Source organism: Oxyura jamaicensis, chromosome 7, assembly GCF_011077185.1.
Source record: "Oxyura jamaicensis isolate SHBP4307 breed ruddy duck chromosome 7, BPBGC_Ojam_1.0, whole genome shotgun sequence".
NCBI classification, from domain to species: domain Eukaryota; kingdom Metazoa; phylum Chordata; class Aves; order Anseriformes; family Anatidae; genus Oxyura; species Oxyura jamaicensis.
This window is the reverse complement of record NC_048899.1, coordinates 5077389-5100438: the sequence shown is the minus strand read 5'-3', so window position 1 is coordinate 5100438 and position 23050 is coordinate 5077389. Positions and strand designations below refer to the sequence as shown.

General features: G+C 35.7%; 1 protein-coding gene and 1 long non-coding RNA gene across 7 annotated transcripts in view; one reads left to right on the top strand and one right to left on the bottom strand.

The window, feature by feature from the left end:
* Positions 1–23050, top strand: part of LOC118170081 — a 56014-nt gene that overhangs the window by 11457 nt on the left and 21507 nt on the right. For 2 of the 5 annotated variants that reach the window (XR_004752480.1, XR_004752476.1), the window contains 5 exons: positions 6278–6403; positions 7236–7333; positions 10390–10507; positions 10938–11143; positions 11339–11822. This is a non-coding gene — a long non-coding RNA (uncharacterized LOC118170081). Of the gene's footprint in view, positions 1–6277; positions 6404–7235; positions 7334–10389; positions 10508–10937; positions 11144–11338; positions 11823–12318; positions 12907–23050 lie in introns of those variants that run through there. The other 3 variants (XR_004752479.1, XR_004752477.1, XR_004752478.1) reach the window with 2 other exon arrangements.
* The window catches only part of CALCRL (calcitonin receptor like receptor), a 60209-nt gene continuing 52815 nt past the window's right edge, over positions 15657–23050 (bottom strand). For both annotated transcript variants that reach the window (XM_035332035.1, XM_035332034.1), the window contains exons 11-13: positions 22559–22777; positions 22140–22181; positions 15657–18749 (exon numbers count right to left, since the gene is read on the bottom strand). In XM_035332035.1, the coding sequence (XP_035187926.1) occupies positions 18528–18749; positions 22140–22181; positions 22559–22777 (483 nt within the window). In that variant the 3' untranslated portion in view covers positions 15657–18527. The remainder of the gene's footprint in view (positions 18750–22139; positions 22182–22558; positions 22778–23050) is intronic.

Below are 23050 nucleotides of genomic sequence, written 5' to 3'. Positions count from 1 at the left end.
TGGTAGTGAACCAGCTCTTTCATGGAGTAGGATTTTATTACTTCAGGGAAACACTTGCTGCTTACTAGGGTGTGTAGGTGTGTATGTGTATAACTGTTGTTGATTGGCTAGTTGGTTGTTTTTCTGACCCATTTGCCTGGGTCTTAGCTAGCTGAGGACTTCGGTGACCAATGATCACTGTGCTTGATGCTGTGGACAGGCTCCTATAAGATTTATATCTTCAGTAATACAGCCATGCCTTTATACAGTCGCCATTTCAAACATTGTCGAATGCAGCAATGAAATATTCTGAGTAGTAATACGATGCGTTATCCCAAATACACATAGCCTTGGAAATCTATCACTGTTGCATTCTGTGGAGCATTCCACTTGTATAAATATTATTTCATTACAAAATCTTGTAACTTGTTCGGCAAATGTAAGTTTAAAGATATTTAAGCTGTGTTGCCTGGCTCTGACTTTGTGCCACAATATGGCACATGGCCACGGACTGGGGTACGCATAGAAATGATGTTATGCCTTTCTTCAGTGGGAGCTACTGCTTCCTGAAGAGGACAGAGAGGACTAAGATGATGTTACATTCTATAAAGAACATTTGCAAATCTTATTATTTCCACTTGAGGAGTCTATAATCTCTTTAAATACAGAAGTATTTAATCTAATTTAATGGTGTTCCTGTAAAGGACTGATAATTTTTAAGCGTGAGATCAATTATCAATCCTCTTTGTGGTGCTATGTACTCTAAGGATGTAATTGAAGAATATGCAGAAACAGAATGTTTTGTAGTCAGCAGAATCTTTGAGAATTTTTTCAAGTTTATAACTTTTCTAAATTCAATGAACTTCTTTTTTAAAATGCAACCAACTGTTCTGAATTAAGGTCAAAACGTTGAAAAAGTAGTTATTATAAAAGTGAAAAGAAGAAAGCTACTTCCTCTGGCTTGGGTTTTTGTGGAAGCCAAAGCATGACTACAAAGGTTCATTGACGTGATGGCAGAACATGAAAGTAGTTTATTGAAGATGGGAACTACTTCCAGTAAAACATCAGGAATAGCTTTAATAGAACTTCCAAAAAGCCTTCAGAGATGCTTAGAGTTTGCATGTTCTCTTTGATTTCACGTATATTAAAAAGTCCTGGATGTGCGTTCACCAATAGTTGGCCTCATAATCTGCACATATCATCATTTGGCCAGCTTTTTAAAGTCTGGGAATAGTCTTATGCTTATTCCATTGTGACTTTCACGTTAAGGTTTTGTGGGTATTTTTTGTTGGCTTAGTGTTTCCTTGCTTTTTTTTTTTTTGCCTTTTTTTTTTTTTTTTTTTTTCCTGAACTAGTTCCCCATTTACAGCAATGTTTCTTCCTGCTGCTGATGCCACTTTCAGAAATTTTTAGTGGGTTTGTACTGTGTATATACATACCTACACATAGATACCTGTATTTTAATAATCTTTCATGAAATACAATCTATACACTGCAAAACCTGGGCAAGACCTCACTTTGCAGAGGAAAAAACAAACAAAAAATATTGAGAATGAATCCATTGAAATCTTCGACAGGTGCTGTAAAGATTTTATCTCTTTTAATTTAGAAGTCACAATGGTACAATCAATTCATTATGACTTTAGTTGGCTTCTATGTATTGTTGAGGAGTAAAGTAGTAACAGAGTTTGCAGCAGTATTATTCTGCAGCAGTATATACAACACCAACTGTGACCAGCCAAGAAGACTGGGTTATTTAAACTCTCCCATTTATTTATTTTAGAAAATTTGTTTGGCTGCTTATCAGGAAGTGACTTGAGGAAGGAAGCACCACTAATTCATTTATCAAACACTGCTTTTTCTAACTCTTCCAACAAAATGCATATGAACTTATTGTAAGAAAAACATTTGTAGCTTCTTGTCTTCAGTAACTCATTTTGTTACATGCAGCATGATTCATCCCCAGGAGGGGTGTCTGTCATGGGGATTGGCAGGGGGAAGAATGAACAATTCTAAGTGCATCTAAAATATATCATTCCATGGTAGGCAGTGATACTATTTCCAGCCTCAGTAGCTCAGACATCTGTTTGGAGGAAATTCCTCCAGCTCCTGGACATCGTAGCCTTTGCGTCTGATCCTCTTGGGACATGGAATCAGAAAATATATAGCTTGGGGACGGCAGCCCCTGGGGCTGCTGACACTTTTTGTCAGGCATTGAATTTGGATCACAGAAATTGAAATGTTAGAGATTGCTGTTTATACATTTTAAGGAACTGAAATAGTGATAACATTGGAGAATATTCAGAACAATTCTCGGTGACTGTTCAGAGTTCACATACTGCTGCTGTCAGTAAGAAAGAAAAAAAATGTACAGGAGTAAATTCGTAAAAATACATGACAAGCAGGAAAAGTCCCTTTCCTCAAAGCTAAATTTTCTCTCAAGAAAGTTTCTGATGTACATGGGTAAATTTGTTTGTCTGTCTATTTATTTATTTATTTACCAGTTTTAACATTGTTTTCTTCACACATAAATTCACAAAAATAATTCTCCATAGTGGATTGAAGACAAACACTGCATCAAATTTATCTGTATTTTCATTTCAGTAGAGCACTCGTCTTCAGCCCACTTTCAGTATTACCATGCATGGCTTCAACACACAACAACCCAAATGCTGTGAATAATGCAATAAATAAGTTCATCAGTATATGATGAACTCCTAATAATTTTAATAATTCAAAGTATAAGCCCCCCACCCTTTTTTTTTTTTTTTTTTTTTTTTTTTTTTTCTACTGAGAGTCTCTAGTTGCTCCAACATGCTTTACATGAATGTGCCAGTCATGAATGTGCCAGTGAGATTTCTACTTTTTTTTATACTCATTCTGGAAGTAACATGAAGAAAGCAATAAGTGGAGCCTAGCACTCCTGTGTCCGTAGTTGGGTATTCATCATTTTTGGTAGAAATACAGAGAAACAATAGTGGGTACTTTGTTGTAGGAGAAAATAAAAACATCTGAAGGGCTTTGTTGTGTGAATAGACTCAAAATATTTGAATAAATACACGAGAAAGGTAAAATTTTTCACTCCTTCCAAAAATATAATATGAAAGAGATGATGTTAGATATTTTTTCAATAGTTGCTACTTTTCTGTTCCAACTTAAAGACACAGGCAAAATACAAACTTGTGGACTTTCGGACTCTGTTGCAGCAGGCTGCAGTTTAAGTTCTTTTCAGCATTTCAGATGTGTTGCAGAACACAAGGCACATGTAATATTACAAGGATTTGGTTAGAAATCTAAAAGAGGAAACAGGAGATCTTCAGAGAGGCTCAGAACAATTTTGGGAAGAAACGGGAATGTCAGGATATAGTTAATAATGTAATTTATGTTACTGGTTATAATGATATTGGGAAAGAAGCTAATGTGCAAAGCAAGCATCCTGCCTCAGCTGAGCGTATAGATTGCTTTGGAAGCTGGCCTGTTTGGAGACATTTTTGCCTAATCTAGCTGCATGAATCAGCAGTCTCCCACTGCTGCCTTGCATTGGGCTGACAGCTGGACAGATGTCTTAGTGATTTGTCTGAGTAGTTATGTTACTGGGTAACACAGCGTAAACTTGAGCTGTTTGGAGACCTTTCCAATAAGAATACTGGCACAGTCCTGCTATAAGCAAAACCAGAGTTCTGCATCTTATGCATCACAAACACCAATAAATCTTAGTGCTATCATATTGAGATTAAAAAAATATATATTTGTAATCTAATTGGGCTGGGCTGGAGGAAAAACAACTCTGGTTTCATGGAAGGGTTAGTTCTTTCAAACTGTCCAAATGAAAAATTGCTATTTTAATAATTATCATGGCAAATTCTTTTCCTTTCCAAGACTGGAAGGGTGAGTGATTTAGGAACAAAAGCGTGATTACCGTATTGAATGTAAACCTGAAATGGTTTAAGGAGGTGAGTGCTTTTTTTCTGCTTTGCGTGACATCAGAGAACAAGTACACAGGTGTCTGATTTTGCAATAAAACACGAGTGTTATATTCAAGATTTTTTGACAAATTGTCAAACTTTTGCTCAAGGTGAGAAACTTCAAAATGTTATTAAAGCTGTTAACACAATCTGTTGTTTTCTCTATAAGGGTGTTATAAGGGTATTATATATCTTAAATGCTCTTTGTGTATGGGTACTATGTGAATTGGGGGAAGTGTTTATTTAAAGATGGGTACGTGGAATGTATCTTCCTTAATACCAGAAATGAGATACATTTAAATAGCTTGCAAGTTGAAGTACAGGTTAATTGTTTTTTAAGCTGAAATGGGACAGGACAGGATAGAAGAGGTTAAGCAGCTTTGTACAGCTCTGCCTTGTGTCTGGTGTGTAAATGGAACAGTATAGTATGGAAATACTGGCAATATCGTTTCTCCTCTGATAAGCCAGTGGTCTGGGAGGATAGTCATCTATGTCAGGGCACTGGGACGGGAACTAATGCTAGTAATATAAACTACCAAGGCATAATTCCTTAGAGTTCATTAGTTTGTTCAACACTGCTGATACAGAGTCTTTGTACGTCAAAACGTTGAAGGGAGTTTGAAGGAAAATAAATCTATCCAGAGCCTTTGAAAGATGACTCTAAAACCTGAAGAAAACAGCTGGTAGGAAAGGAGCAATGTGCATGTAGAGCAGATTTCAGTGGTGGATAGGACTGTGTTATTTCTAAGATAGACCTATACTGCAATGAGGGTTTTAAAATCAGGGATCTGCACCAGCAATCAAAGCATGTGTAGTGAGTATAGTTTTTATCTACCGAGTTTGAAATGAAGTTACACACTGACAAAAGGAAAATATCAGATAAAAACAAACCCAAGATATGCTGCCTAAGGAGGCAAAATGCGAGAAAGAAGGGAATACAGGAAATATTAGCATTTCAGAATTTTGCTTTTCAAGTTACATATTTTTGATTAGCAATTATTTTTTTATGATAGTCTCCTAAAATCTGTGACCTTCTCTCCCAGAAAAAAAAACATATATATATATATATATATTTTAGTAAATAACTTCAACTTTTTCTAAAAGGAAATAATTATTTCCTTTGGAGTTTCTTCAATGTCTGGAAACTGTCATTCAGCCCCCCCCCCTCAAAAAAGAAAGAAAGAAAGAAAGAAAGAAAAGGATATATTTCTCAGAGGGGAGTGTAGTTACCGTATTTCTTCTGCAATGGTAGAAATGAAATTTAATCTGTAACATTTGTTTTATTGCCATTCTATTTAGAACCTCATCTTTCATATACTTATAAACCACCTCTGATGGAGACACCAGCAGCAAAATTAACACACAGCAGCAATTTTACATCTTGTTCCATATGAAGGACAATGATTTCCAGCAAAGAGAGAAAGTCTGGCATATTTCTGTCAGATTTCTCTTTATATGATAAATTCATTTCATTTGGATGTAGCCTGAAAGATGACAAAGTATAATATGCTGAAGGCTTGCACAAGTAAAGCAGTGTTGAAAATTTCAACAGATTTGATTGCTTTTTGCTGGTTGAAAACTTGTTTATTAACCCATTTGGTTTGGTTGCTATTATAAAAAAAAAAAAAAAGAAAAAATCACATTGAATGAGTATGGTATCTTCACTTTTTTTTTTTTTTTTTTTTTTTTTTCCTAAAAAACCCCAAATAAATAAAAAATTAGTCAGTACAGTATGTTTTTATTATCATGACTATTTGCTGAATAGTGGGCCGTATCAGATATAGAGTCTTGTGGCAATTGTACAAGAACAGTAACTTTATAGCACACAATTATTAAACAGTTTCTTCAAGAACTTAATATAGAGAATGCTGGTTGATAGATCCAAAAATATGCCCTGGAGTCTTGGAGAGCCTTATGTTTTTCTTCCCCATTAGCTACTGATGGAACAACTGTACTTGGAAATTTACCAGAGTAGATATTCCAGAAAAAAATATTTATGGTTAAAATGTTTTGTTCCAACATGAATAAAGCAAATAGAGCATAAAAACACATAAGCCTCTTTTCTTCTGGAGGAATACTGTCCACAAGGCAGTTATGGAACAATTATCTGGATTAACTATTCTGGTAAACTTCAGTGGCTTTTTGTATTAGAAACCTTTTTAACAAGGCATATGACGTTGAAAAGAACATCTTGTTTCTTCAAACAGAGCCAAGATAGACTCAAAGGAGGCAAGGAAACTAACTAAATGTTTAAACAAAAAGGATCAATGTATGTTTGACCTTGTTCAAACTCACAAGAGAGGCTGAAATCTCAAGGAGCTCTTCTCTTGCAGGTGTCTCTGTTTACAGGACAGAATATGAGGATAATCCAGCACCAGACAGTGTGGACTGAAGAGGATACCCGAACCAGTTTACTGCCAAGAAGGCTGTGTCATCATAGACCTCCACTGAACCAACAGGTAAAAATAGGTCTCAACATAATTATGTAGCTCTGAGCGTTTAGGTCCTGCCTGTGGCTTTTTGGCACTCTGGCAGGACAGGTGCAGCTCTGTTGCAGCCTGCAGTAGGTTTGAGGCTTGCATTTTCTTGGGACTGAAGACTTCAGAGGCAGTTAAACTAATCTGCAGATGAATTGACTTTGAATCTCAAAGCAAAGCTGAATAATTTTAATGACACATAGTTGGAGGGAATATAATGTAATTCCCTAACACATGGCTACACTAAGTATTTGCAGATGATGAAGAAAGTTTGCAAAGAGAAAATGAAAAGTTCAAAGCAAGTGGGGAGAAGCAAGATTTTTTCTGCTGAATTGTGCTTTCTGTCATCACTGAAATGACAATGTTGCACTCACTATCCATTTGTTTCTGAGAAGGGTCTCACCTTCTCAAATTTTAAACCTCTGTTAGTACTGAAATGCAGCACTACACATCAGAAAGAGTCTGTTCTTTCTCTGTAGTCAAAAGAACATACTGGATCATATTTCATGTATCTTTAGTATATCCCTTGGGCTGCAGTGTTGGACAACTAAAATATGAAGATGATGATACAAGATTATGATATCTGCCAGGATCATCCTTTAAATTTAAACATCATTTTTATGTGATGAAATGTAATCTTGCACTGTAATTATCAACCAGCAGGGCATTATCTGTTTGGTTCAAAGTTGCATTGTGTCCAGAAAAGGAGATTCACTATCCTGAAGGTAATTGCAATGACGCAGCAGTGAAAAAAAGCTCTAATTTTAGTAACAGTGAAAACCATTATTGATAGGTATCCCTCTGTTCTTTTCAGGTGCACCCTGAAACCAGCTGTACATATTGTAATTATAAAATATCAGCTCTCTTGGTTCATTGCGGATCTGGAAACGTAATGCAGTAGGCCTGGAAAAGGTAAGACTTTGTATGTTAGCTTATGTTTTCTGAAAGCACAATTAATTTGATTTATCATTATTTATTTTAATGTACTTCAGAGCATATTCCTTCCTTTTTTGGCAACTCACATTCTCCAGTAAATATCTATTATTTACAACTTTATGACTTCCTAAGTGTATCTCTGGGAATACATAGCTTGTCATCAGTATGCACTGACCAGACAGCTAGCTGTCATACCCTTGATTAGAGAAGAGCACACCCCTATTGTCAGTAGACGTCTTTAACTTAGCAAGTTCTGTGTTTTAAAATCTGATGTTTATCCTGTACGTAAGTGATACATACGGGTACAAGTATGTGTCTGATGTTTATGCTGTATGTAAAAGTGATAACAATAAACTTTCAGAGGCTACTTGAAGTAAGTGCTCTGAAATAAATGTATAGTACTTCAAAGATGAAAATATAGGGAAGTTACAATGAACAGGCGCTACAGGGTCAGCTGGTCAAAAACACTCCAGTGCATTTGCTATGGTCTGGTTAAAAGTTGATGAGCGGAACAAGTCAAAAAGGTGTTCAATGGGTAGACCAAATAGATGCTGTTGATTTGTGAATGTGACGACAATACTAATTCGAGGATTAGATTAAAGCAAGCAGGGTAAATCTGGTTTTCATTTTCATTTTATTTTATGATGCACATCCATATTTATTTAATTCATACCCACACTAGTTCTTTAGAGTTTACTTACAGTTCGAAGTGAAACATTGCTAGACTTGCCCTTCTCATTACATTCATAAATTATTGGTTTCAGCTGCAACCAAAGGAGGCACTATTAAAAAAAAAAAAAAAAGAAAGTATTTTCAAGCTTTGAAAAGATCATGCTTACTTTTAGACAGCTAGGTAGGTCTAGACATGCTTCTTAAAAATATTTATTTAAGTCTATGGGAGCTTTATTATGTAGTCTAGAAACAGGACATAATATTTAAACTTTATAGTGAGTAACTTCAGCAGTAAATACTGCTTGAACACAAATAGGAATTTCTTTATCTTGGCACCTATTGTAGGGAACTGGACTGGATGGCTTAGAATTTCATCATGTAGATCTGTTGTAGTTAAAGCCAGATAATATTATGTTGTGAATAAAAGAAGGGCCAGGTGGAATTCAAGGAAGGAAAAGGGAAAAGTGTGTGTAAAGTTGCTATCCTATCCTTTTTCTTAAACATATGTGCAATGTCTACTGTTACTAATGGAAGAAACTTCAGCCTGACTTTTAACATTTCCTCTTATAGGCATGTGTAGGCCTGGAAAGCAAATGGCGCATGTGCGCAAATAGAGGGATATGCAATTATTCTTCCTTCTGAAGTGCTTGTCTTTGACAATGATAGAAGAGCATGGTATTGAAGTTCTTAAATCACTGACATGCCATACACGTTTTTTGATTTGTTTTGTTGTTTGGCTGGTTTTTATGCCATGCTGGTATGCAATGTAACATCTCTCTATCGGCTTCGCATGCTCATATTGTCTTTGTATATTTGGAGTATTGCCACTGGCTCTCTGTGTTCATACCATCCATGTATGCTTAGTAATTTCATGCTTCTGCTGGATCAGAAATATGACGAATTCTTAGACTTGTCTGGCTTTCAACTTGCAGCTGCCTCTGCTTGTAGAATCTGATGGGGATTCCTTCTCCCTTTAGTTGTTTCAACAGCATTAAAAAGGCATAAACTGGGAATGATTGAGGAGAAGGCCAGAGATTCCACAGCACAATAAGGAGTGCACAGCCAGAAAACCAGCTCAGTGCATTCTTCCTTGCAGGGAGGCGCAATGCCAGTTACTCTCCAGTGCCAGAACAACTTTACTAAGGAAATGGGTGTGAGTAAGATAGGGTAGCTGAGGCTAAGCTAGCTTCATTCTTAGGCCAAGTGTACCTCAACAAAAACAGAAAGTCTGTGAGTGCTCATGAATTGCCTACTGCTTGCCCCCTGTGGTTCTTGTACAGCTGGCATGGTTGGAAAAAAGAAGCAGGGCAGGAGCAATAATAGGTCCAGTTTCCAAGGCTTTTGAGACAGCTGTTAGAAGGAAAGAATCTTGCAGGGTTATGGATACCCACTGGTGTTGGTGTTTGGTGAAAACTAAGAAATGAGGGGAGGAAGAATGAAAAAATGATGTCAATGACAGTGAATTAGGGAGGTCAGAGAAAGGTGGGGAAAAGACAGTAAGGGGTAGAACACAAAATGTTTTGTTAAACCTTCAATATATTTTTTTTTGCAGTTAACTGTTCTTATTTCTGTGTAAATGTAAAATGACTTGTTAAAAAATATTTTTATCCATTATATAATGAAATAACATTCCCTGTATATAGTGCTATTATTGTCTGCAACTCCCCCCCCCCCCCCCATTTCTAAAATTCTGGTACGAACATGTTTCTATTTTTGCTTTCAATATTTTTCTTATTTCTGTGAAAGCTTCCTGATTCAACTTTGTTCATTAAGAATTTCTTGTATTTCATGTACAAATCATTCTAATCAGCTTTTTAATTACAGTTAGAGCAGGCTATTTATAGAACTTACTTCTTACTTCTATAAACAAGTCCCTGGAGGGAAAAATAAGAGGAAAAAAAAAAAAAAAAGGTGATTAGCTTTAAATGAAAATGGAAAAAAAAATAGCTATACCTCACAGAAAATACAGAGTTGAACTGGAAAGGGCTATCTGGCTTAGAGGCCAAACCTTGAAATGGTCTGAAATTGAATTAGTTACACCACAGCTATTTGATTTAAAAAAATAAAATATAATAACAATAATGAAGGAATTGATGTTCTAACTTTCTGAATTCTTGTAGTCAGTCTATTCCTTCATCTAGATCAAGTTTATCACAGTTAGGTTAAACTGAGATGATTTTTCCAATAGAGCTGTGAATACGAAAAGTGGGGCAGTATCACTGTACCTTTTAAAAAATTCCAGAATATTAATATATTTTTTGGTAATTTTTCAAGTCATCTGTGATTGCTTTCCATGAATTTTGTTCTTGTCTCAAAAATTTCTGGATTCTGAAGTATCCACGGTGATGATGTGCCCACAGAATATTGAAAGAGGTCCTTGAACAAGGAAACCCTTGAACTGGCATCATCTGCCCAAAATGTCCTGGAAGGAGCCTGTATCTGAAGACAGTTCCTGGCTTCCATTAGGAATCACAAGATGTGAGTTCCCAAGTGAATAGTAGAAACAAATTGGACTATGGACAGTGTTCTGTGGAATATATGACCACAGAGCCTTCCGGGAAACCTAGCCAAATGCACTTTTGAGCTCTGTTAAATGCACAAATTTGGCTCATATTCAAAGTTAACTAAACAAATATGATTATTTGTGTTCCTAGCTTTTCACTGACATTTAAAGAATCAAGTCCATTGGCATTTAGGGGTATTAAAATAGGTACAAAATAGTTAATTCTACCTTTTTTTCCTTTAAGTCCAGTATAGCCAACAATGGTTTTATTATCATATGCATCATAGTGTTTAAAAAGCATTTGACAGGTGTTTCTGTTCACTGTAATCTACTTTTTGTAACGTTGAAAGATTATTGCTCACTACTAATTCAATGTTTTGTTTTCTTATATATTTATATGTGAAGCTATTGCATTTACAATGGACTGCCACAACATACAGGACTAGTCTGTGACTATTTGAAAGGAGGAGAGCTGATATGCACCGGCTTTACTGCACCATGTCAAAGACAGCACCAATTTAGCAGTGATCCATAGCCAATGCACTGAGGACCTTCAGAATAACTTCCCCTGCTACGCTCGCATGCATCAGATTTAATTTGCAAGTATCAAGGTAAGGAGCTAAGCAAATATATATTTCTATTCCAGTTCATTTTCTACCTTAATAATGTGTGCAGTTGATATTTCCTTAGGTATATATTTGCTGTAGAACTTTAGGTTTCACTCCTAAATCCTGCCCTGAATGTTGGCCATGGGCCTACTGAGAACTTCAACCCATTTCTCTACGTAATAGAACATGTTCTTTTAGGACCCAGGGAAAGACAGACTATAACCTACACTAGGCAGCAGGTGGCTTGCATTCTTGGTCAACTCCACCTCCTGCAGAGCTAAAAAACTCAATTTAGGTCTCCTGCTCTTACCCCTAATGCTGGATTTAACCAGACAACATGTTCATAAAACATGTTTGGATTTTTCTGTATTTATATTGTTAAATTCAGCTAATATATTAAGCTTTATGTAGAGCTCAGGGACATGGTTTAATGGTAGACTGGCAGTGCTAGGTTAAAGGTTGGACTAGATGATCTTAGAGGTCTTTTCCAACCTAAATGATTCTATGATTCCATGTTAGCACTGAACAGAAGGTATTTTTTCCCTTTGTAACAGTTTACATTTAGAAAGTTGTGAGTTTGAGGGGAAAAAAAAACACACTTTGGAATTATCAGTAGAAAATGTGGCTGCAAATATCTTTACAATTTAGTGTGCACATTGTTATTTTGGAAATTGATAATTACATATTAATATAATAATTTATATTATTACATTAATTTAATATATTTATATTAAATATTAAAACAGTTCAATATAAAAAGAATCATGTTATTTGTCTCAAATGAAGCACGAACTTCATGTGGATCAATTTGAACTTTCATTTAGTCAGTGTGTTTCATTAAAAATATACATCTGTGGGATGGTAGATAATCATTCTAATTATAACCAGGAGGCTGTCAGCTCTGAACTTCCAGACAGGCTCTTGTTACTGTGTAGAGCACAGCTCTTGAAAAGAGAACGGTAGCAGTGTGTAAGTATGAAGTGACAGAGGAAAAAACTAGCTTTTTTTCATGGATTATTATTTATAGGAGTATGTATAACTAGAACTCTTGCTTAGGCTTTTTCATGAGACTTGAAAAAGGTAAAACACATTTTTTTCCAATTTTTTGCTTTTTGTCTAGGCCAGCGTTTGCTTATTTTATAAATGTATTTTGTGTGTTACTGCTATTGCAACATAAGTAATTATCCTGCTGTTCCTGAAGTGCATAACTTCCTTTGCTGCATAACAGCAGCAAATAGTTATTGCTGCTGGCATAGTATAATAGATCGAACTGTAGCACTGTGTAGTCTGCATTGTGGCCTTTAGCAGCCAGATGCCTGCAGCCTGTGTCACTACATCCACCTGTTTTCCCCCCATCCTCCACTTGCTTATTCTAGGTTCTAGAATAGATTTGAACGTGAAGCATTCAGTGTTGCACTGACCAAAATGTTACAGAGTTTTGCGTTTTGAATGTTGTAGCTGCAGCATTAAGGAGAAGCACCAGTTGATAGAGATCAGTAAGCCATACCCTAAGCTGGAATAAATAGATACAGAAGAGTATTAGTGAATCTGTAACAATATCTGCTGGTGGACATTCAGTCCACCAAAAGCGTTCTACATAATAACCTAGAATTATTACAGGTTTCTGCTCAAATGTCAGGAATGCGAACTGGGAGATTGGACATTATTACCACATTGTAAAATATTGGTATCATACACACAACAGTATTAAGACCCAGAATTAAGAGCCTTGTGCATATAAATACACCTTGGCTTAATTGGGCACTTTTTTTCTTTTTTTTTTTTCCCCCTCGAGTTACGTCTTTTGCTCAGTTTTCCTTTTATACAGATGTTGAAATGAGATTTCCGAGCCAAGTTATTTTAAAGCTGCAGGAAAACAAAAACAATTCCTTCCCTTTCCTTAGCCCTCAACCACTACCATGCATCCTTTTCGGACAACCAACTGCAGTAAGTATTCTGTCTCACTTGAAGCAAATAGATGCACAGCTTTTTCTTTTTAGATTCTTGGTGTTGTTGTTTTGTTTTATATATACTGCTTTTTCTCTTACCAAGAAATAAACAGAGCTAGGTTAAACAATGGAGTGAGTCCCACACAGCCTTACCTACTTGAATTTCCAGTGTTTTGACTTTTCTTTTTTAGCAGTAAGTCACCATACAGCTCCAAATATGTTTACCTGTCTATTCTTTCTTTGTCACTTAAAAACACCAGCCCATATATCTGATAAACTAGTCATTTTTCCTACTGTTTTAGCACTTCACTCTCACACTTTGATCCCCCCCCCCCCCCCAAAAAAAAAAAAAGTGAAAAAAAAAACTTTTTTCCTAGAACAGAGTAACCCAATGAGTTGCTATTTATTATAATAATACAGAAAGCAGGCTGAAAATGCTGAGCTGATGCTGGTCTTGAACATCTTATAAAGGTATGTAAATACATATATATAAATATACAGGAGACAGCAGACAGAACCTTGGTAGCACATCGGAGGTTTCCAAATATTTGAGATCTTCTATCATTTAGTGTCCTAAGTACCATGTTAATCCATCACTTGGACACAGCCTAAGACCCAAAATGGTCACTGGTTAAACCACTTAACTAAGCCATCTTTCAGCTTTTCCACACGTACAACAAAAGACTGATTTTTAACCGCTATTTGTAAACAGTTTGGAGAGCTTTTCTTAAAACTAGCAAACAACAACAACAAAACAAGTCAAAAACCAGAAATGCGCGCGCACAAAAAAATTCAAAATGCTAGTATATTTACTTGCACTTAAGAGTATATAATCTGTATCGTATGTTCTCTCTCTGTAGCACTTAGCTGCAATTAGAGTATATAATATATATATATATATGTTTCTGCAACTTATAATTCTATCAAAATAATGGAAGTAGCTAAAACTGGAACAATGAATATTGTATCACAGCTCAACAGAAATGAAATCTAATTATCAAGTAAGGTAAGATTTCTAACCTTATTTCAGTTGGGTTATATTACCTCCCACTTGAAAACAAGTTAAGGGTGAGCGGACATTGTAACTCTTGCAGCAAAGGCCTTAATTAATCAATATAAATTAACAAGTGTTCTTTTCTCAGTTTCTTTTTCTGCCATCTTAGCTTTTAAACTTCTAGTGTCACAAGGAAACTTTAAACAGTCATCATTATGTGCCCAATTGTAAATAATACCTCTGAAATGAGGACATTCAGGCAAAGGGCAATGACAGTGAACTTTTCCTGGCTATAGGCTAGCTAATAGCCAAGAACCAAAATGCTTATTTCCGCATATAAGACTTAAAAATTCTAGATGGGGTTTTCTTATACACCCTTTAACAGAAGGCTGCTGAAGGAGAGATGTTTCTTGGCACTTGAGCTGTAAGCCATACCTTCAGTTCACCTGGACACAAAGCAGCATTGAGAAATGTAAAATGATAGAAACAGTTTGTGTTACTCTAAAGTGATTGCACAGATTTTTTAAGAGCCAGGGTAGAAACTCACTCAAGTAGGTATATGAATATATACATTTTTGAAGCAGTATGTTTCACTTTAGGACCAGGTAAGTTGTCCAGCTCTAAATTTAATGGAATTTACTCAAGGCCATGCACAAACACCTACCTTCCCAGTTTCTGATGACAGAGTGAGTTAACCAGGATTACTATAGATTTCACTTGAAAATAGATGGCTAAATTTTAAATCTTGTCACTGTAGGTAGAAGCATACTTAACTTGGTTAAGTTTTAAGACTCCGACCTGCAGCAGTGTGTACAGAGACAGTTGGCCCAATGTGACTGCAGTTATTTTGCTTCCACACTAGAGCTGCTACACCCACACAGTGCAGAGGCCTGTGCCTATGCTGAGGTACAACTTCAGTGTATTCAAAGACCACAATGCTACAGATTTAAAACATGTAGGTGCTTAATACTGTTGTGCAGATTCCATCAAGCCTATCTGAAGGAAAAAAAGCAAACAAAAAACTAACCACAAAAAAAACTTACTCATTCTTTCTCTGACTGTGCTTCTTGCTGGTCTTGCTGGAACAAAACAGGTTCTGCACAGCTAAGTGATTTGGAACTGTTGTGGTTGGGGTTTGGTTGAGCGCCAAGTTGAGAGAAACTCAATCTAGGATGATGGAATGAAAAAGATGCATTTACTTTAGTCTCTGCTCTGCTGCCAGCTTATGATGAAACAGAACAGTTGGATTCTTAACTAATTATCAATAACTTAGTAATGAAAGGCAAATTCAGACGACAAAAAAATAGGAATATGAAGCAATTTAGTAAAAAAAAAAAAAAAATAATGAAATGCAGTCATTTTGTAGCCATCTGTGCAAGCTTCCTCCAGAACTGCAACACTTGACTATGCATTAAAAAACTTAAATATTAAATAAACACTTAGATACTAAATAATTATTAATAACTATGTAACAACTTTTTCTCTGTGGTTAATAATTAACACATAGTTAAGGCATTTGTGAAATCATAGGTTGGATCAGCTTTGTTATTGCCAAATTACAATACAAGAGATCTGAATAAATGTAGTAATATTTTATTGATCACAAACATAATACTTTCAGCAATTAAAATGTATGACTCATATGAACAAAGTGAAAATAAAGCACAACTGAAAAATAACTTCACATTTTTTTCCCCATTTCATTCTTGGTGTAAGCAATAAATACAACGCTATAGCTTCTATTAATCTTATTTACACAGTACAATACTTGAATGTTGCCTGGTTTCCAGCCCAAATGTTTCATGACATAAAAAATAGTATGTGTTGCAGCATTTCTATGGCCAAATACTCTAGTAGATCATCACAATGAGAAAAAATATATAGCATAGATGATAACATTAAAAAAAAAAAAACAAAAAAAAAACTGAGGGGACCTTCCACTGGAACTTCAATCTGTGCATTTTACTAACCGAAGGCAGTAGCATTAAAAATAGACATTCCCTTCATACAAAACTAAGATGCTAGAATTACAGATACCTGATATAAGCATTTCTGTAGCCCCCTTCAGACTGACACAATAAATCCTCACTAAATAGCAACAACAAAAAAAGAGCAAATAATATGATAATATGCCATAAAGGATTCTGAAGCACTTTCAAATGGACAGGTATCTGTGTGGGCTTTGATTCTCAGCTGGTACCCACTGATTCTGAACGTGGAACTCATGACAGATTTGTACCAGTTGATGATCCGGCACTCCCAGAGCTATACCAAAGCTGCTATATCAGATCAGGGATTTTCTGCACTAGTACTTTCAGAACATCGCACAGACTTTTAAGTAGCACTACATAGATCAGCAAGCAGAGTAGCAATCTCTAATTATGTTATAACAGATGCCATCACTGTATTCTTATAAGAGACTGTGACATCTGATTGTGACATTTCACGCTGCCCTTTAGTATAGCACCCAACTGATTTTCACTACCAATCAAACAGCCTTCCAGAAGAGAAATCTTGATTTTAACAGCTTAGCAGAGATTCTATGTTATGAAACTACAATATTAACAAAATACTTTCTAAATTCAAATCCCAGACATAACCGTAAAACAAACAAACAAACAAACAAAAAAAAACCACTAGGGAAAGGTGCAAGTGGCATGAATTTACTGCATCCTCCTAGTGTTCTCCTTCAAAATATAAAGCATTTAAAGCCTTATGAAGTCACAAGCCAATAAACACTGTGACAGCAAATTAATTAAATGCTAATGAAGCTTACAGAAAGGTTACTGACAAAAATATTTAAATGTTAAAATCAAGTTCTTCATATACAAACCTAAGTACTTTAAAGTGGTCTCAGAAAGAACTGTCTTTAAGCTTGTTGACTTGCTTACCAGATGTATGTTAGCATTACAATAGTCTATCAACTCCAGTATCCACTTTTCCTCTTCTTCCCCTACTTTTTGAAGTAGGCTTATCTGCAAAATAAACTATTAAAACCTTTTTCTACTTCTGAGCTTTTTAGTAAGACTTTTATAAATTCACCTTTTACCATCCTCTCATTCTTTAGCAATTTTGTCATTTCTCTAATGAAAACCCTTATTTCTTTAAAGCATAAAGATTTACAAAAACATAGATTGCTATAGTTAGATTTTCTCAAGACCTTCCCATCAGCCTCCTCAGTTTTCAATAAGGCCTTTAGCAGTAGAACCAAAAGAAAAAACTTTTAAGTCCTGTTCAGAATCAAGCACACCCAAAATAATATTCTCAATCCATAATGTTTTTGAAGCTTTGTAAGAATAAGCTTATAGTGGATTTTTCCAAATAATAAAATCCTATGTTAATAACATTAATTTGATTGATTAATCTGAATTCTCATACACTGGCTTTAAAGGTAGTATACCATTTGCACTGCGTTCAGTCCTTCATACTTTTCTCAGACAAAACAAGCCACAAGATTAATCAAAAATGTTGCCCCAAAAATGAAGGAATAAATTATTAAGCATATGGCCATGGAAATACCTGAAAGGAAAACAAAAAAAACAACATGACAACAACACAATCTGTATGATCTCTTTCCAGTTGAGTAAATTGCTTAAGCACACAGTGAAGTTCCATCAGCCTGCATTAGTGTCAGGATGGTACAGGTATTCAGGTTACTACTTTTCTTTCTGGCAGTAAGGCCTCATTGATCTGGTCTGCAGTAAAGTTGCTAAGAAACTTCGACAAACTTGAGGAGACACTCCTGCGTGTGTCAAAACAGTTTAAATAAAAGGTTTCAAAGCTAGCTGTAAATCTTTACATTGCAATACAGAACTAAGTAGAATCTTAAACTTGCACTGGCATCTCTAATGCTTCATTTAAAATAGTGGCAAAATCAAATCAAACTGGCTCAGCATCAATATATTTGAGTCTGTTATCTCAGGCTACCTTTTTTTTTTTTTTTTGGACAGTCAAATGCTAGACATAATTAAACGGGACAATCTACTGTAATTATTGCACCTATTTTAACCATTTTCCTTTTTTCAGTTTGAGGTTGAATTAAGACAGTACAGTATGTTATTTACACCTTAAGTTTCTATAGGCAAATGAAGTGGTTTCAGTACAACAGTCTTTATACAAACTTCCAAGAAAGTAAGAAATCCTTCATTGATTCCCTTTATACAAAAAATTGCCAACTTGGTCTACACAGTAGAAACTGAAGAGGCAAAGTTTGTATCCTTACATAAATGCACATATAGATAGATATATGGATGTCCATACTATATAGATACAAAGAAACACAAACATATGTATATATACATACGAAAAATGTGTTGGTTTTGTTTGCAGGAGAAAAACATATCCCAAGTTAGGTAAAATCTTCTGGCCGTGAAGTCATTAAATCAAACTTCAAGTTCACGAGCTATGACGGTGAACACTCTGGCGTAGGCCAAGTCTTTGGCAGTCAACCATACAGCTTCTCAGTTTTTAAAACAACACTCTCCATGTCATGACAGCCCTTCCCATTTAAATGTTCACTGGTGCAGTCGTGATTGTAGCCATAGCCTTGAACATCACTGATTGATGATACAGTGTAGGAAGCAGTGCGCATAGCATCTGAGTGGCTGAAGCTGTGCTCAAATTGGATTTTATACTGATTCCAGTGTCTTCTCAAAACGGCTTGGACCTGTGACAGAAAACAAAAACAAAAGCACATAAAACACTTGGAAAGATACCATTAGACTTCACTCTTTGATGAGTAAGTGCCATAATAAATGTCTCAGCAACTTAGGTAGTAAGGCTTAAAACTCCTGGAAATTGAGGGTGCCTACAAGTGATAGGTCACATGAGATGTTCTGAAATAATTTAAGTTTAATAGGCATAATTCTTTGTGCTTTTCACATCGAATTTGCCAGCTTATAGGAGGAGCAGCTGTTAAAAAATTTTCTGCTTTCTCCCCTCTGGTCTAAAGCCTAATATTGACAGGTAAGATTTACAGGTAAAAAGGTAATTTCTATTCATTCTTACATTCAACAGGACACATCCTTAGCAACTCTAAATTCTTATATGGTCATCTTATACCATCTGCTATGGTTCTTACACAAAAAAGCCCTTGTTGTTTTCTGACCATAATTTAATGAAATGACTAGAAAGACAATTTCCTGAACTCCATATTTCTACGAGAGTTAAAAATAACACTGATAAATAGCTAAAGGCCCCAGTTTGTCACTGAAAGGATGTTATGTTTATCATGGGCTTCCTCTCCTACAACATGGTTAAACACCTGCACATATTTGATTGACGAAGTGTTACAGTAGTGAAATTCACTTGGAATTATTTTTTCAGGGAAGATGCCAAGTAAGGAATGCTAAGAATGCCAATAACTATTGTTTTTTCAAAAGGTGTTTTGCTTGTTGTTGTTGCTGTTTTTTTTTTTTTTTTAAAGAACCATTGCTTAAAAAAATTGCTTACAGATCCTGACTATATTATTTCCTCTTCACACAAACTCTTTGCCCAATAACCAGTGACTCTGGGAATCCCTTCTGCATCAACTAGCAAAGTACCAACTTTCTAGATGCCCACATTTAGCCAGCAATGCACCCCAAATCACTGGTCTCATTCAAAATCATAAACTTCATTCACATGAATCAATCAGTGCACATCAGTAAGTTTCCATTTGTTCTTTTTTCCATGGTAAATTACCTCAGTAAGACCAGTACAGAAAAGACCCTGGTCTTTCTTTTATTGCAGAAAAATACTGGCTCTACTGGTTGGCCTTTTGGCCAGTGCCCAAGATGGCCTGCAAGCCACCACCTGAACAGAGTTTGGCTCCTGGTATTTGCTACAGAAAACATCAAAAGGTATAGTAGCAGTTGGGAAAAGCTATAATTTAGTTTAAAAAGAAACACTTGCTTTTGGCATTTTTAATTGCTAATAACTTAAAAGGAACACCTTTTCTCCACTGTCACTCAAAGTGTCAATTCCAGTATCAGCACTCACCTTCAAACCACAGCCTTGCTGCAGAACAGCATGCAAGTGTTAACCTGATGCCTCTCATTTTGTACAGTACATAATGAGGTGTTGCTATGACAGGTGCTGATAGAGCAGCATCTTGTACACAACAGCAAAGCTACGGTATCAGGCTAAGTTAACGCATTGTTATGACAGCAACAGATTATAATGGCAACACAATATACATATGCCTCCAGGCTCACATGCCAGAAGCAGAATTATTTAATAGACAAAGGCAACCTTGTTTTTGTGCAGACATTTTTTCCTAACTACACTGCCATTTTCCCCATGGCTTTCCTTACTAATATGGTTGGTTATGAAGTAATAGATCCCCTCTAGAACCAGAGTAATGGGGAAAGAAAAATACCCCCAAACGGGTCAATATTGGTCACTGAAGCACTGCAACCAGAAGTAAAACTGGTTTAACCAGCATAAATTTCCCCTATATAGAGCAAGTGGACACACACACATTTAACTGACAAAGACAAGGCCTAGAGCATAAACATTTTGTTCAAGTGTCTGAATCCACCATTTAACATTATCCTGCCCGCAGTTGTTCAAGCTGTGGAAGAGCTCATCTTTTACACTGATCAGCCAATGGTGAGTGTAGGATACTGAATTAGTGGAATGACTAGAGTTTGCTTTTGCAGAAGAGAACAATGTGAAAAATACCTTATGAGTCTGTAATAGTGGAAAATTAACATATGAAGCAAATCTTTTTTACTAAACATACTGTACTTTAAAATTTGGGTTTCAACTTGTTTGAGGAGTAAAATAGCCTCAGAAGATCCAAGAGGATTAAAATGCAGAGCTGAGCAGTGGACAGTGTTGTTTCATGGAAACTCTAGAGATTTAGAGTATTTTTCCCTATTTTGCATTGGAGCAGAAAAAATTCTCTGAATTTTTTTCCAAATTTTTTTTAGAAGGAATTTGGAAGTATAGAATTTAGAAGGGAAAGAGTGTGTAAATTATTTGTGTTGAATGTGGGAAATTGGTCAAATCACATCCAGAATGTCTAGTGATTTATTCTGCTTTGAATCAAATACATAAGCTGGGACTTGAACCTGGATCAACTTTACCATAAAACCAGATCAAAAACACTGGCCCAGGTCCTATAAACTTTGAAAAAAAAAAAATCTTTCTTCATCTTTTCTGCCTCCTTGGCAATATATATATATATATGTGGACACTCATACATTTATTAGGAAAAAAAAAAAAAACAATACACGAAACCACATGGAAATTTCATTGCAATTCAGTCAGCTTCAATCTGAAGAGAAAGAGTAGGAAGCATGACCTACTTGAATCAGTTCTTTTATGAGCTAAATACTTAACCCATAAGTAAATATTATTGTCCAATAGCATTATATAAGCACACAACATCTAAGAAAAGAAACTAAGGGTTCAGTCCTATGAAAACATCTGGTTCCTCCCACACATCTGCTCACAGCCATACACTGCAGCTTCACTAAATGTAGAACAAATGACCAAACAGATGTGTGGGGATAAGTGCAGGATTGTAATCATTCCTCTGCCAGAAGTGTTGGAAAAGTAAGTGGTGTTTTTTTTTTTTTTTTTTTTTTTTAGGGGGGGATGGTTTTTGTTCATTTATTTTTGTTTCTTTTTGTGATCAAGAGCTACTTTAACAAGTAATTTTTATCTATTTAGCCTTTCTACCACTTTTATCTCTGACGGTAAGGCCCTATAAGTATACTGTCAAGCGCGAGGCTTGGGTGCCAGGACCTTGATCTATTCAAGTTAACAGCAAAGCTTGTTAGCTGCAACAAGGATCAGTTCCATAGGCTAATGAAATGTGATGCAATTCTCTGACATGAAAATAAAAAAGTCTGTTCTTGGAATTGACTGATGATGGTTCTTCAAAATTGCACTTCTTAATCAACAAAAAAATTTGACTCAAGCAGAACGACATATTAAATTCTGATTTTAGAATGATATTTTTCAGCTGTGCTATATCCTTAATTACTGAAACAAAACCAAAGTATATAAAAATATAAAACTATACGTATATAAATATATATATAAATACATAAAAAGGTTACTCTACCTCTCCATTAAAAAAGCAGAAAATTGTAGCCACCAGTAGACCCTGCAAAATAAAAAGATTCTGCTTTATTTCACATGCACATACTTTTTTTTTTTTTTTTTTTTCCCCATTTTCAGATAATTAGATGTTCCTGATAAAGTTCCAATACAGATAGCAAAGAAAGTATAGTATAAATCTAAAATCTGTGAATCATTTCTAAAACTATCTCATTAAAAAGTAGTGGGCCTCCTGACTACCATGGTAAGTTTCTTTCTTTTACAGAAAAGAAAATAAAGTGCATTGAGAACATTGAAGTAATTTACACAAATATTGCATAAAGGTCTTTAAAAACAAAAATACAGGATCCTTGCTCCTTTATTTGCTTCACATGCCAACACCTATCTAGCTCAAGTGGACAAAAACTATTTAATATTTCCTACCTGGTAATGCATAAGGATGTGCATCACATAGTCATAGACTTCCTCAGCGATCGGGCCTTCTGGTCGCCATGGAAACAGCACAAACTCAATGCCAAGCAGGGGGACAAGAATCAGGGTAGCTCTCACTGCTTTCATGTACAGGTTGGATTCTGCCTTGTGGGTGTCTTTCAGCTTTGTTATGAGAACACGGACGATATTCAGCAGGAAGAAGAGATTCACCTGTTGGAAGAGAAAATGACACTGAAGAGACTCTGAAAATAATCCCCTCACTATTTTGTGATACTGAAAACCAGGCAATTCAAAAAGAACATACAGTGCATAGAGAGCATTCTGATTATGTAGTAAGAACAACTTAAAATTTGCTGAAAACATCTTAAGAGAATGAGGTTGGGCTCTGACATATAATGCCAAAGTCCATTCCTCTAACTTATTAAGCAAACATCCATCCAGTTGATCTTCCACTGTTAACAGCCCCTGTACCTTTCTCTCTGC